This window comes from Pipra filicauda, unplaced genomic scaffold (assembly GCF_003945595.2).
Source record: "Pipra filicauda isolate LSUMZ 115617 unplaced genomic scaffold, ASM394559v2 scaffold45_size4122338_pilon, whole genome shotgun sequence".
NCBI lineage: Eukaryota > Metazoa > Chordata > Aves > Passeriformes > Pipridae > Pipra > Pipra filicauda.
The window spans coordinates 3101832-3116716 of NW_024104598.1; the positions used below are offsets into that span (position 1 = coordinate 3101832).

At 39.5% G+C, this 14885-nt stretch overlaps 1 protein-coding gene across 1 annotated transcript; it reads left to right on the forward strand.

Moving 5' to 3' along the window:
* Positions 1-27: 27 nt before the first annotated feature.
* Positions 28-10780, forward strand: SMIM38 (small integral membrane protein 38). The gene is made up of 4 exons (XM_039386018.1): positions 28-2740; positions 4735-8312; positions 8407-8512; positions 8925-10780. The coding sequence occupies exon 4, from the start codon at positions 9505-9507 to the stop codon at positions 9634-9636; it is 132 nt and encodes a 43-aa protein (XP_039241952.1). The 5' UTR covers positions 28-2740; positions 4735-8312; positions 8407-8512; positions 8925-9504; the 3' UTR covers positions 9637-10780.
* Positions 10781-14885: the final 4105 nt, after the last annotated feature.

Consider the following 14885-nt stretch of genomic DNA (forward strand, 5'->3'; position numbering starts at 1 on the left):
ATGATAATATGCTTACGCAGTAATTCCATTTTAAAATAGTCTTCTAGTCTAGGAATTTTCTTGTCTGATTTGCCTCAGACTTTCCAGAAAAATTCTACCTTGGCTTGAAGTTTGCACCTGGGAAAGTTCAAGGAAATCTGTTTAGCTTTTGCTCTATGAGGAAGGGATTCTGCCAAAATTAAGTTTTTTATGAAAGGCTACTGGAAGTACAGATAGACTAGTTTTGTCATTACTAGGCAATATTAGTGTACAATCAGTCTCATGAAGAAAAAATATGACTAAATGGATTTTATATTCCTTATAAAAATGATTTTTTTGTTTCTTCTTTGGCTGCTCAGGGTAGAATGCTCACTGCTAATCCATTATGTTTAATTTTGTGAGTCACTTCTTGTGTGCACATTTCCTGTACATCTTGAACAAAACCATGCAAAAAGATGAGCAAAGAATTAGGAGAAAATTATAAATGGATCCATGTGACTGCCTTTTCTACAGATATTTCTTTTTCTTCCCTTACTTGAGAAGTTGAGAGGGAATGCAGGGCCATGCAGTGTTTGTTAAAGCTGATGGAATATCTTTCTCCCTCTGGGTATTTCTTTAATCAATGTTTCTTTATACCATTAGGTCATCTCCTCTTTTTTTCATGTTTTTTTTTTCTTTTTTTTCTGAAGAAGCCTTGTTTTGTACATTTCCGTACATCTTGACGTTTATTCTCAGAATTATGGCCTGATCACTTCCTCTCTTTTCCTCAAAATTTCTCTCGTTTTTATCTATTTTAAGTGCCAGAGCACAAAGATAACCCCATCATAGTTCTCTCATTTTCCCCAGCAGTTCCCCCCCGCCTCTCCCCCGGCCTTTCCCTCCCTGCAATGAAAAAAATGAAAGGTCTCATGGTCTTACAGATTTTCTTTATGCTTATTTTGGCCTACTTGCAACCCAAATACATCATCACGCTATAAGACGGCTCTCTAAGGCTCTTGGATCAATTAAAGGTAGCCCTATTCATTGCCAGTACAAACCTTTGCCTATTAACTCCTTCAAAGGGCATTTGTCATCTCAAAAAGCTGTGAATGCCGTCTGGGTACATTGATTAAAAACAGGTATTGTTTTAAGGCTGCTGAATATCTTAATTAGTTGTAATCAGAGGGTAGCTTGTGTCTGTGAAGTGATACAGTTACCTTTCACCCACTAGCTTTATTTTCTGTGGTTTTAAAAGGGAGAAAATAAAAATAAATCTCAAATGTACCTCAAGAATACTGTTTTTAGGGTACGAGAGGAGCGCACTTGCTGATCAAACTGTAATTTATGACATTATTTTGCAAAGGCAAATATTGAATGTGGTAACCCAGAATGCATCTCGTTGGCCTACGACCAGCCAAGAGCGGGTAAGTGGAGCTGCTCGCTGCCAGCAGTCATCCTCCTTTTCTTCCCTCAGAAATCCAGGGTCTGTGTCCTGGAAATGGAGAAATCTACCCCAGTTCTTCAAGTGCTTGCACGTGTGCTGAGCTTGAGCCCGTGAATCATCCATTAATGCAGGGCATGCACAGCCCTGTTTGGCGCATCAAGGTAGAACAAGGTAACATTTTTTCAGATCAGTGGTTCATTTTTGCCATAATTGTCTCAAATGAATGCGTCCTAAAGCTCTGGCAAGTAGTTTTAGCTGGCAAAATGTCTTGCTCTGCTGTTCACTGAATCAAAGCATTTCTTTCAGTAGTTAATCGTAAAAATTCATTTTTTATCTAAGGAGAGACCCTTTTGAAAATGAAAATCAATACTTTTTTCTTCCTTGGACCTCGTGAAAAGTTTTGTTGGTGCATATTACTTTCTTGGTTTATTTTTCTGAGAAAGCAACACAGTTTATATTTCATTTAAATGCATTTTGCTAAAATAAAATGGTTTTTTTCTGTACATCTAATGGAGGCATCAGGGTATAGGCAGAACCCTTCCAGTCATGTCTTGATGGTACAGCAATGGCTTTCATCCTTTGCCCCCTGCTCTCTGGAGATGCATTTCCAGAGGAGATGATTTGGGGATATATGTGCTTTTCTTTCTATATTTGTGCAAATATCTTCTTACAGGTCAGAAAAAAACACTTGACCAAAAAAAATCTGAGTCACACTTGGTAAAATGTGTGCTTTTGTGCTTGATTAAGATGCTTATAGTAATAATGGTAAATAGAATTGTTTCATTGTGGGAAAGGAAGGGGACACAAATGGTGTTTTACAGGGAGTCCCCCTTTACCTGGGACAAAAATTCTTTAGAAAACACCTAACTCACTAACCACGTGTATCAAACTGCTGGTGCAGTTTGGTCACCTGGAAAGCAGGGCAGTGCCATGGCTGGGAACCGGCAGACAAACAAATCCCCAACACTCACACTCAACCTGTGGCTTACTTGGTGAATTTTATTACAGGAAATCCAGGCACAGATTCTCAAGGTAACGTGGCAAAGTCATGTAAATGCAAGTGGTGCTGTGCTCAGCCTCTTATTTTCCAGTGGATAAGTGTGCTGGACAATGGATGGCTGGAAGTTAGAATATGTTTATGATTTACCTATTTTTTTTTTTTCAGAAGCCACGCTCTTGTATCACTGGACAGTTTCACTCTACATGTCTAGATTCAGCAAGAAGTACTTCATCTCTCTTTTTTTTTAAATTTTATTTTTACTGAAACGCTTCAGAAAATCTAGTTCTGTCTTCAAATCACTGTATAGACAAGAAGCTATCAGAATCTCTGTTTCACAGGTGAGGAAAACCAGTCCGATCAAGATTAAAATCCCAATTCGAGGAAAAGCAGAAACTTAAGCACATCTTTTAATTTTCCTGTGATTTTGGCATAAACTATTATGAATAGTTTCTCTGGGATGCTGTCAGAGGTGAAAATAGAATATGCTTTGAGTTGCAGACAGTACCTCAGCCACAGCACTGCGGTGTGTGGACACAGGAATTTTTCTCTTTATACTTGCTAAAAAATGTGACGCATGGGATGGTCACACAGGAGAGAGATTTATTTCTGTAGTTGGTTTTTCAATTCAGTGGTTCATATACTGTGGTATTGAAGCTCATTTTGGTGTGGAGATCCATGCAGCTCTGAACTTTTCCTTCAGCTTTGTAGGTTTTCACGGAAGTGTGTGGTATCTTTTCTTTGGTCAGGTGCCTTGAAAATAAACTGGGAGAAATAAATAGGCACGTTTCTACTGTGGCTGTGATAAGCATATGTATGTATATATATAATGGTATTGTGTGTCTTGCTCTACATAACATTTTTAGGTATCTGTGCAAGTAGATTTATGAAGTGTGACTCGTTTTTCCTTCTCCCCACTGTTCCAGTGGAAGAGCTCAGACTGCGATGAGAAAAACTAGTACACGTTATTAAGAATTCTGATAAAGTAGGCTGAATAAATTTGTTTTCTTTGTGAGCCTTAATCCTGTGTTGTATTGGCTTCTTGGACATGGCTAATTTATTTGGAATTCCATTCTGTTCCCGACAGCATTCCTGATTAGCAGTTTGATCACCCGGAGCAAAGTTACATACCAGCTTTCAACTCTTGTAATCTAGCAGTGTAATTTTTTCAAATGGACTCTTTTCTTTCCTTCTTTGCCCCAGCTCCCCTTCTTTTTGTGCGCAAAGAGACTTTAAAAGTAAGCAGGATAACCTGCTAGTAGAATGAAAAACTTCTTCAAAACACAATGTAGTTTGCTGAATGCCCGGCTTTCATTTTTAAATAGAAAAATGAGGTTTGGAGCTGTGTCAGTGCAGCGTGTGAAATGTTTACCTTCCATCACGCACAGAGGATGACGGTTCTTTTCAATAACTGCATTTTAGGGGTGGTGTGATATAATCTTCAAGTTCTTTCCAAGGTCTGTATTTCGCCAAAGCACATTTTGCTTGTGATAAATTTAAGAGAGTTTAAATCGTTGTTTAGCAAAGCTTTTCACATCATGGGCCTTGTAGGAAAATGGCAGTTGTGTCATTGTTTGCTTCCCTCTAAACTGGCTTATGCTGTCAAAACAAAGGATGCGCAGGAAACCCAAATTTAATTGTAAACCAGAGGCAGGTTTTGATCTGTTTTTGGTAGAGCACAGGAGGAGCATCATCCAAGTGAAACCAGAGGAAATGGGGCCTGCAGCAGCCCCCTCAAATCTGCCAAAGATGTGGAGTTACAGACAAGAGGGAAGGGAGTTTTCCGTCCTGTGACATTTCTGGAGGTCCCAATCTGGTTTGTGCACAGTGAGAAGGAAAAAAAAAGATTTTTAAGTCAAGGGAGACGTGGGAATAGCCCAGAGATAGGTGACCACAGCACTTGTCAAAAGACTCAAACTGTGGTTTTATGCATGAGTGCCTTGGCTGTATAATGTTTGGAGAGTGTCTGTTTTGTACTGATCTTGAATTTAATGGATCTGAAAAGCAGCTCTTGACAAATATTTTGTCAAAACTGAAGCACGTTTGGCCAGACTTCTGTGTTTGAAAAACTGATGTTTCAGTTGAAACACCGTTTTGTCCAAAATAATACTAATCAAATTCTCTCCTGAATTTATGTGAACTACTCGGCTATTCTGAACTTTATAACATAAATCCTAAATATTTGTTCTAGGCTTTTTCCTTTGAGTCGCTAAATATGTTTGTATTTTTATGTTTGTTCACAATTAGGTGGACATTTTGGATATTATGAAACTTTTATTTCATTGATATGACTAAGTATCAATGGCATATGTGTGATCTATTCTGCTACTACCAGGTCATGTTCTAATCACATTCCTAGGAAGAAATTCCTGTAAGTGAAAGGGAACCAAAATATCTACTGCTAAGTATGGCCACATCCAGCAGCATATGGAGGTGATCATGGAATGGCAGCTCCATAACTGCAGAGGTCTCATCAAGTCTGTATTTTGAAATACGGATATCTTCAGGTAATGACTTTTAAGACTGATTTATAAGTTTTTGCTTCATTTTCTCCTAACCCTTTCCCCTCACTTTCATTATGTTGTTGTTTTTTTTTTTTCCCTGCAATCTGTGCCCTTTCTTTTGCAATTGAATTTTGGTTTTGACTGCGAGGCCTTTGAGGATGAGCTGGAGTTTTACAAATACTTCTGGTTTTATGGACACTGAAATTAGTCTTGAGGGAAGAAATATGTAATAAATGTGGTAACTTATTTCTGTCCTTGTTTTTCTTGGTCGTGGAAACGGGCATGTTGAACCGACTGTGGTGGGATTCTGCTGGGGATTTTCCAGTAGAAAAGCAGTGGGGCAGGTGTTGACTTTGCTTTGGCTCCATGCAACATGGAACGATCTTGATATGTGCGTGTTATCACAACTTATTTGAAGCAGGAGTTGGCTTTGAATGTCAGGTTTTGTCCTCTAAAGCTGTGAAGACCTTGATCTGGCTCTTTTGAACTGGCATTTTGTTTCCAGTGTGATGTGGAATGCTTGTTCAGGAGATTTCACATATGCAAACTGGAGCAAGGTGCCTTTTTGACTCTGATAACTCTAGAAGGCACATGATTCTGAGGGATAAGTGCTGGTCTTGAATTTTTCTTTTTCTCTTAACAAAGAACTGGGAACTTCTTGTTAGCCATGCCAACTACTGCAACTATTTGCTGTTTTCATTTGTAACATATCCTGAGTTTTGAATGCGTGGCAAAATGCAGTAAGTAAAATATTCTATTTTTTAATTTTAATTTATTAATGTTTTGGGATATATTTCAAACTGATGGCAACAGGGGGTGTTTTGTGATTGATTATTGTTGTATTCTCTGCTTTGTCACGTGTAGCTACACTTGATATTTTGAAATTTTAGGAATGTAGCGATATTTTAGGAGATAGACTGCTTTGTAGGGGAACTGGAAAATTAGATGTGAAACCTGTTGCCTTACATTTTAAAGTCAACAAAACTGCATAATACATAATTATTTTTGCCAAACTACCCTTCAATGGGCACTGATTACCAGGATAATTAATTATGTACTAATTTTAAAAAAAATACGGAATTTTAAAAATAGTTCCAAATTAGAGGATTTTTTAATAAATAGTTGTAACAGAACAGGGTAATAATGTCGGTTATGTGATGAAAACATATGTTAGTAATAAAATATCATCCATCAGGAATACTGTTCTATCATGCCATTGCTCTCTAGGGAGATGACTAGTTGAGAAGTGATTTTAACAAAATAAACTCTGAACAGAGAGGATGCTTTTATTGGTGATACGACACACGTTCTTCCAAAAGGCAAATCATTAAAAAAACGGTGCCAGGAACATCTGTTGTGTGAAAAAGTAAAACTTTGGAAAATCCAAATAGTGATTATCGATATATAGGCTTTGCATAGTGCTTTTCCTCGCTCGTTCCCAAAAGGCTTTACAAAGAAAGGAAGAACGACCATCCATGTTAAACTGCCTTTTCCCAAACCCGGCCGCGCCAGTTTTCATCTGGCATGTAGATTCGTCCTGCTTGTGCTGTGCCACGGATTTTCTGTGGGAGGAAATCTGCCCTAAGAAGCGAAATCCAAGCAGGAAAGCGCTGTCCTTCCATGCCCAGCAGCATTCCTCCGTGTGAACAGACGCAGCCCCGCCAGGGAGTGCCAAGCCGACAGCCGTGGCATGCGGAGCTGCCATTCCCCGGCTTTGTGTGAGCCTGTCCCCAGCCTGTCCCGGTGCCAGGCGCCAGGGATGTGCTCTTTCTGTTCCGCCTTTGACACCTCTCAGGCAACACAGGGCTGAGAAGCACTTGTGAGCCCCGGGGAGGAGGCACCTGTTCACTTGGCACCGGGATGAACCCCCCAGTTCATTCCTCACGTGCCCTTAAGTAGCCGCCGGGCTTGTGTCTGCGGATGGATTGGGCTGGAGCTGGTGGCCAGGGCATGGGATGTGCTGGATTACGTGACAGCCCCACTAGCTCACGTGGGAATTGGTTAAAATCCTGCTGGTGGTTTCCAGCAATCCAGCAGGATTGCACCGGGGGGAAGGAAGATGGTTGTCACCAAAGATGAACTTTCAGGTGCATCCAGTGACATCCATCCAGGTGGACAGATATTTTTTGTGGATAAAGGCAGATGTCATTGCCTCAACCAGTACATTTACTATTTTATGTTATTAGCTAATTATGTATTACTATTATAATTATTGTGTTACTGGCTGATGTTATTAGCTGTTATTTTACAGCTGCAAAGTGAGCCAGCTGCCCAAGTGTGTATGTAATGTAGAGCCCCTGGCTGGAGCTGACAGTGGTTGTGTTGTAGCAGGTAGTCACTGAACAGTTTGTCAAACTGTTTTTCCTGCTGAAATCCTCTTCAGGTGAGATGATGATTTCCTTCTTCTCCTCTGTGTGGATGTCGGTCTCATAAAAAAGAAACAGGTTAGAGAACCAGCTGTCAGGAATGGCGTAGTTGATCTTGCTTTAGGGCAAGCTGACAGACCTCTTGGGTCCATTTCATCCTTTTTCCTGTGACTGTAGGTGGCCCCAGTAACATATATATGTGTATATATGTTTGTTCTCTCCAGCCTGCTGCATTTTTTCAGCAAACATCTTTGCTAGTTGAAAGGAGCAGTCCCTTTAAACTCAGCGTCTTTTGAGATCCGTAGGTATAAAAAAGACGCTCATTGTTCAGTGTACATCCACAAAGATTCCTTCTTAATCCTGACTGTGTGTACCCATCCCTTGGTTGAGCCTTCCTGTGCAGAGGAATTTGAGTGGATTCACATTCCTTCATAAATGCATGTAGGGTAATGCATCAGACTTTCTTTCCCTCTAAGCATTCTGATCAGTTCTGACACTTTCCAACTCCATTAAAAAATCCATGTGGCAGGTGAGAGAACCCATTAGTGCAAAGAAACTCCTGAAACCCCTCAGAGTATTTGCTTTGCTGTGCCTTTTAACTGTTTACAAAGCCCAGGGCTTTGCTTCTGATACACAGTCAATAAAAGGGAACAGGCTATTTTTATTTTTAATTGCAACGTAAATGTATGTGTTAGCCTTGTAGAAGGCAATGTGTTGACTCTCATGAGGTTACCCCAATCAAGGACAAATTTGACCAGAAAATGGCACTTTGAGAGAATATTGGCAGTCAGTATTTTGGTATGACATTTGGTTTAATGCAGAATTTTTGAAAATCAGGGAAGCAGCCAGGCTATTGCTTGGACCACATCCAAGTCCTTTCACTTACTGCTGATCCTTCCCTTTTCTGCCTTCACAGCTCTACTTGTCCAGGCCCAGGCAAGGAATTGCTTAAACATCTATAAAAGTTCCTTGTTTTCTTCTTGAACTGGATCCTGGAGTTGTACTAGTTCTGACGAGGCCTTGGCATCTACAAGGACCTCAAGGTATTACTGTACCTATTCCCTGATTTTAAAGGAAAAAGAACGTAGAACTCCCAGAGCTTTACATTTCTGAATCAGTCTCTCATTTCTTTTTTAGGCGGAAAGTGCGGTTTCTGGGGAAAGGAGCTTGCTGGTGGAGTAAGTTTGAAAAGATCGTAGCAGTTCCAGTAATTACTCATTTCATCAACCTATCTATATTTAAAGTGAGCTAAACCGAGTTCTTTCCTACAATGTCTCCTTCAAATAATGCTGCTTTACATTTGGAGAGCCAAATAAGGAAATAGAGCATAATCCTACAGGAGTTTCTTTCCCCTTTAGTTCCTACAGCTCAGGGACTTGCTGTAACGAGAGCACTTCTTTCTATGAAAACCTTTTTAACATATTCAACTAAACAAACTATCTCCCAGAGAAAGTAGGAGCGTTTTTTTTGTGTGTGTGCTTTGCTCTGGCCTTGGCTCTCGAGGACATTTCTGTCGATGCACTAAATGAGCGATGCACTTTGGACAGCTTCTGTGTTCTGATTTGTTTTCTTGTGCTTCTTTTTTTTTTTTTTTCTTTTTTTCTTTTTTCCCTCCCCCTCCTCTCCCTCCCTTCTTCCCCTTTTCATTTGTCTAGGGGGAAAATAAAAAAAAAAACCCACGCTCCTCCAGTGTTGTTTCCTGCAAAGACCATTCTTAAGAGCTCGTTGGACAGCGCAGGACTCTTGAAGTGATAGCTAATTGGTGAAAGAAAGGCCCTGATTGTCTTGAGGGAGCTGGAAAGTGCTGCGTGTGCTGCTGAAAGGGACTAGGGAGAAGGTGCCTGGTTTCGCTGAGCAGCTGCTGCTGGAGATGTTTGGAGATTACATCAGCATTGGAAAAAAGGGGCAAAAAAAAAAAAGAAAAGTCCAACTTCACAGAGACGGAGTTTATGGAGGTTCCCCCCCCCCCCTTCCAAAGGTCTTCTGACAATACTGTCATTGTCAATATAAGAGTTGTTAATTCTTTATGAATAGCACATGGGGCCTCTTGACTAAATAGTACGTTACATGTCCCAAATCTGTCAGCTGGACTCTTCTCTCACATGCTAGTGAGATCACTTTGATTGGAATGTTAGAGGAATTGCTGGGCTGGCCGTGCAGAACTGAATACTGCATTATATAATTAGATCTCCCAGAGTATTTTTTTTCACATTACCTCATTATTCTAGCTTAAATATGGAATCGGCCCTTTTGATGATTTTGCTGGTTATAATTATATTAATACGATTCATTTTGTGGTCCTGCCTTAGTGCTTATATAGATTATAAGCTGTCCCGAAGGTTTCCTGACACAAGGAAAGAGGACTGAGAGACTTCAAAAGGCTTCTTCAGATTTGAATTGACAATGGGGAGAACTGGATAAGGTAAATGGAGCTAGAGCAGCTCTTACCTTGGGATCTGATGAGAGAGAAATGACGTGTCGAGACTGCAACCGAGTGAAGATCCTTCAGAAAGCCACGTGCTGACAGAGGGGAAGGAGTGACAACTGACTGAGTCAAATGACTTCCTCTCCAGCTTGGGCATGGATTTATTGTTGGGAACAGACTTGTGGACTTTTGCCAATTAAATGATTTGAACAAGCTGGGGGGAATCCTATTGCTGGGCAGTCCAAGAGTGCCAGTGGCCCAGCCTTGATACGTGAGATGTGGTGTGTGGTGCCTGCTGGACAAACTGATGCTCTGCACATTCAGGTGTCAGCTGGCAGGAGTGAGTTCTGACACCAAAGCCCTGCAAGGTACCTTCATTTCCAGCCTTAAATAAAGACCTTACTAGAGCATGGAAGGATTTGACTACGTGTCCAAGGCCATAGTGACTTAGGATTTTTTGGTTAACTTACCTTGCAAAAGGAGGTAAACTGTTCCAAGTGAACTGTCTCCTTTTAGATGGCAGTTATACTAAGCCAAACATCCTATATCTTACCACATACCCAACTCAATTTGACATCTGCTTTTAAGAACTGAATTTTCTACTGTAAAAATAGAAAGACTGTATTGCTTTGCCTGAGGCCCAGTCACCTTTCTTTTAAAAAAAAATAAAAATAAAAAGTTTTTTTTAGTTGATAAATTTCTATGTCATGTAAAAGTGAAGGTTGCCACTTTGTGTACTTAATTCTGTATCTCTTGGTAGCTCACATGGTGATGTCAGAGTTCAGCTACAGTATTCCCATCCAAATTTTCTGGCCCATTCACGTCTCTCACCTTCCTACAGTCTCGTCATTAATAACTGTTAATCAGCCCTTATCATTTTGTGTTCTGAAGCCTCCTAAAACTCAGATGGGAGAGCTGGGCTGTGCTTATGCAGCAGAACAGGGTAAATGTCAGGTCTATTGATTTCAGCCTCAGATTTTATTTATGGTGGATGGCCAATGTACTAAACAGCCTGCAATGCCTGAAATGCATGTCATTGACTTGAAATCCAGCCAGATGACAATAAATTAAATGTAGATGGAACTAGCCCCTTGTCTGTGTCTGTGGTTCTTAATTTTAATGATGATTCTGTCCGGTTTTTTTTATTTCCCAACAGCAAACCAGACCATGGTGGGAAAGTGAAATGTTGTCTATTTGAAGATATACCTTTGATAATGAGTGACTGGGAGAATAGGCACAGTGATCCATTTTATTTCTTTCAGTTAACCATCCCTATTCTTTGCTGTTTTGTGCAAAATCAAGCTTGTAGATAAATTGATAGTGCCTTTAAGAAACAAGTCTTCTAATTCTTTATTGCAGAATTACTTAAGCAATTATTTAATTAAAGAATAAAAACAATTTACTGAAGACTTCATTGAGATCTTGTTACCTACTCAGCCCCTTATGCATTTAAAGCAGTTTTATTACCACCTTTTTTGATTTCTGTGGATTCATATAGTTTTTATCCAGTTCTGCAGGACATGGGAAGCCATCCTGTTTATCCTGCATCACAAAATCTGGGCTATCACACTTGCAAGAGTGCAAAATATGAAGGAAATGGAGATCTTCCTCTTTATTCCCATGGGCATTTGCTCTTCCTCATATCACAGAGATAATAAAAATCTGGGCCCTTTTAAGTGTGGTGTGATTTGAAAGTGTCTGTTAGTATTTCCTGGTGCAATTTAACCATATTCATTTTCCTTAAGGAAAATGTAATATAAATATAATATTTTCAATTGCTATTTTTTTTTCAGACACAAAAGATTGTGCCTGTGCTTACAAATCCCTTTCTGTTTCCTGAAAGGGGTGCAGGGGAAGAAGAAACTTTGGATAATAACTGCTTCATGTCAACCAGTTGTGGTTTATTTAAGATCCAACTTGAAGCCCATACCTTGATGGAATTTGAATGGGCTTGACTGGAAATCACTTTAGAGTCTTTTAAAATTCATTCCATTTCATTTAGTATTTTAAAGATACTTATGCCCTGCTGATTTTTTTTGTGTGTTTAAGGATGTGTTTAAAAATAAGCATGTGTTTAATGTCAGTTTTGACAGTGTTAATGAAGATTGCAGTGTGGAGCCCCCTTTCAAAACATGGCACAAAGGTAAGTGTGAAGAAAGAGGAAAATAGTAGTGAAATTAAAATTCTTCCTAATGTAAAATAATTACATTTTACATTAAATATAAATATATTCTGCATATAAATATATTCTGTATATATTATGTCTATATTGTATATTATGTTATGTATTTATTAATTATATCACTAACATGCTAAACAGTGGCCAAAATTACCATGTTATCTATAGGGAAGGAACTCCACTCTTTGCTTTAAGTCATTATCAAGAAGAACCTCTAAAACAGGGTTAGATTCTGTTCTGATTTATTTTGGAAAATCAAAGTTTTGGGACTCCACCAACAGACAACTCTACAGATTTTTGCCTCCCCCTGTGTTTGATAGTGCAGTACCTGTGTAACCAACCAGCAACACTGACCTGTTGAGGCACTGCTAAAAGCAGGTGTAATTATAGCAGTTCATAAACCACTTGTAGTGCAGTTAAACTCTCTCATATTCCATTTCCTTTGTGTGAAATTATTTCTTGATGTATTTTTTTGCTTATCTAGTAGTCGGTCCATCTCTCTCTCTTTATATATATATATATAAAATACATTATATTTTTACATATAAACCAAATATAAAACTGGATGATGTATGGATGCAGAACTGTTACTGGGATATTGTAACTGTAGGGTTGTTATGTTTATAGGATGATGCTTAGGTTTGGGTTTAGCCTGTGATTTGAACAAAAGTATAAAGTAACTAGTATAAAGTTCTCATTTTGTGAGTACTTTAGGAAGGTTATCCCAACTTTCATATCTGAATTTCCTCCTCCATAAGACCAGTGTTACGACAAAAATCTGCCTTAGAGGCGATGTCAGGGTCAATTTATACATGTTGTGGGGAGTTTATGAACTTTGGCTTTGCACACTTGACAGTTCAGATAAATGTGTAGGCATGTGCATACATGTATATTTTCATTTAAGGATGTTAATATTTGAATATCTTGTGTTTACAGCCCTCCCCACTCCAAGCTGCTCAATCTTGTGTAGCTCTGGAAGAAAAAAACCACAGATTTAGCTGCTTAGGTAGCTGACGTCACAGAACGCTGCCTGTGTTGGAATGTGTTGATTTAGGGTGACTGTTTTCATGGTACCAATAAAAACTTGGTCCCAAAATAAACAGCCATTTTCAAGTTCCACAACTGATAATTTTTTTTATTTCTTTTTTTTTTTTTTTTAACACGGGCTCAAAATCTTGCTGAGCTGTAAAACCTCAACTGATTGTAAATATCCCGTTATCTGCGAGTGCAATTTCTGTCCCACGTCGTGTAAGGTGCATAAAAGTTGACATTGTGGACTGCATCGTGGTATGGAGAACTAATTACAGATAAACTCGTGGTCATCTGAGCATGTAATTATATTTATTGATTAAAATAATTCCACAATTTTATTTTGCAGTGCCATTACACTGGTATCCGTTTAAACAATTACTGTCAAACCGCGTAAACCCAACTGCAGAAGGACTCCCTTCAATGGATCTGGCGATGCAACAGGTGGCCTAATTACTTTAGGTAGGTCCATTACAGCCAAATTCGGAGTGGAGAAGCTGAAGACACAAGTAGGGCTACAATTCTGTTGGCTCTTGCAGGAGGAATCTGAACAGCTGAGGGGCCCAGTCACCAGCTGCTTACACGGAACTGCCACAGCATCAGCTGAGGCTCGGGGGGAATCGTGGAACCAGCACTGCTCCCCAGGCCCATGGTCCATGGAACAGCCCTGGGGAATGGAAGAGTACTGTTGGGGTGTCTCTGTCTGGATTTGTGTAGGCATCAGATTGGTGGACACTTAAATGGCAAAAGTCTTGTCTTGGTCAGAGTCGCTCCATAAATGCAGTTGGGTGATGCTTGATTGTCACCAAAGTGGGTGACCTTAGAGGGTGACACTTTAGCTCTCACTGCAGGCAGGGCTTGTAACATCAACTTCCAGTCCTAAAGGCCTATTTTCAGCTGTTCACAACTTTGTCAAAGTAGCTTTTCAAACTAGATTTTTTTCCATGTTGCATTTGGTGTCTGCCTGCAGCTGAGTTCCCTTCAGAAGGTTTCAACCAGAACAGTTTAATGTCTTCCAAGAACAAGATTAGAGAAAAATATTGTTTTACCCATGCTACAAAAATATTGGCAATGTTTGTTTTGTTTTAATATGTAGTTCTCCTACTCTGGGAGATAATTTTTGCTCGGCCCCACCAGGGATATGCAACTCTTGTTTCACATGAAGAAAATGATGTAGGTACCTACCACAGATTTGAGGGGTACAAGATCAGATCTGATGTGGGCTGGAAGTAAAACCTGCATGGAAGGGAGTGAGTAGTTGACTGAATAGTGAATGAGGGAGGAGACAGACCAGATAGAATTAGGATAGTTTGGACTAGCAGACAGGGCAAAACTGGAGTCTGAAATACATGACCTAAACAATTCTATGGTAAGACTGAAATCAGGAGGCTAAGACTTATTTAGTGAAGCGATTTGACTTGGAATAAGGAAGTCCATGGAACTGTCAAAGGGATAAGAGTTGAATAAAAAGTTTGCTGGATCATTTTCCCTTTAAAATATTAATATAAATCCTGGAACTTAAGTGTTATCCTTTTTTTGGCTGTCAACAGATTTCTGTGAAATTCACTGTCAAAAACTCCTCTGTCCCATCTACCTCTCAACCTCCAGCAGAAAATGCTCTGGATCTGTGAACTCCATATTTTTTAATATGATGCAACAAATTGGAGCACTGACATTAAGGCAATAATAGAATTAAGGCTTTATATGCGGTTTTTGCTCTGCTCCCTGAGTATTATGACAGGTTCTTTTGCTCATTTGTTGCACAGGATGAAATTCTCTGGGAAGGAAGCTTGCAGGAATAATGCTTTGAATATTCAGAAGTGGGGAGATGGAGTATGAAAGGCAGAGCTCTAGGAAGACTAAAGTTTTGAGTGCAGGATAACGTCTGCAAAACACATACACTTTAAAGGACATTCAGGAGGAAATTAATTATTCTTGCATGGGGGACTAAGTGCTGATAATGAAGAAAACATGAGAACTAAT

What these genes read in the sequence shown, in the direction of transcription:
- SMIM38 (XM_039386018.1), top strand. Translation starts at nt 9,505, where the DNA reads ATGGAATCGGCCCTTTTGATGATTTTGCTGGTTATAATTATATTAATA.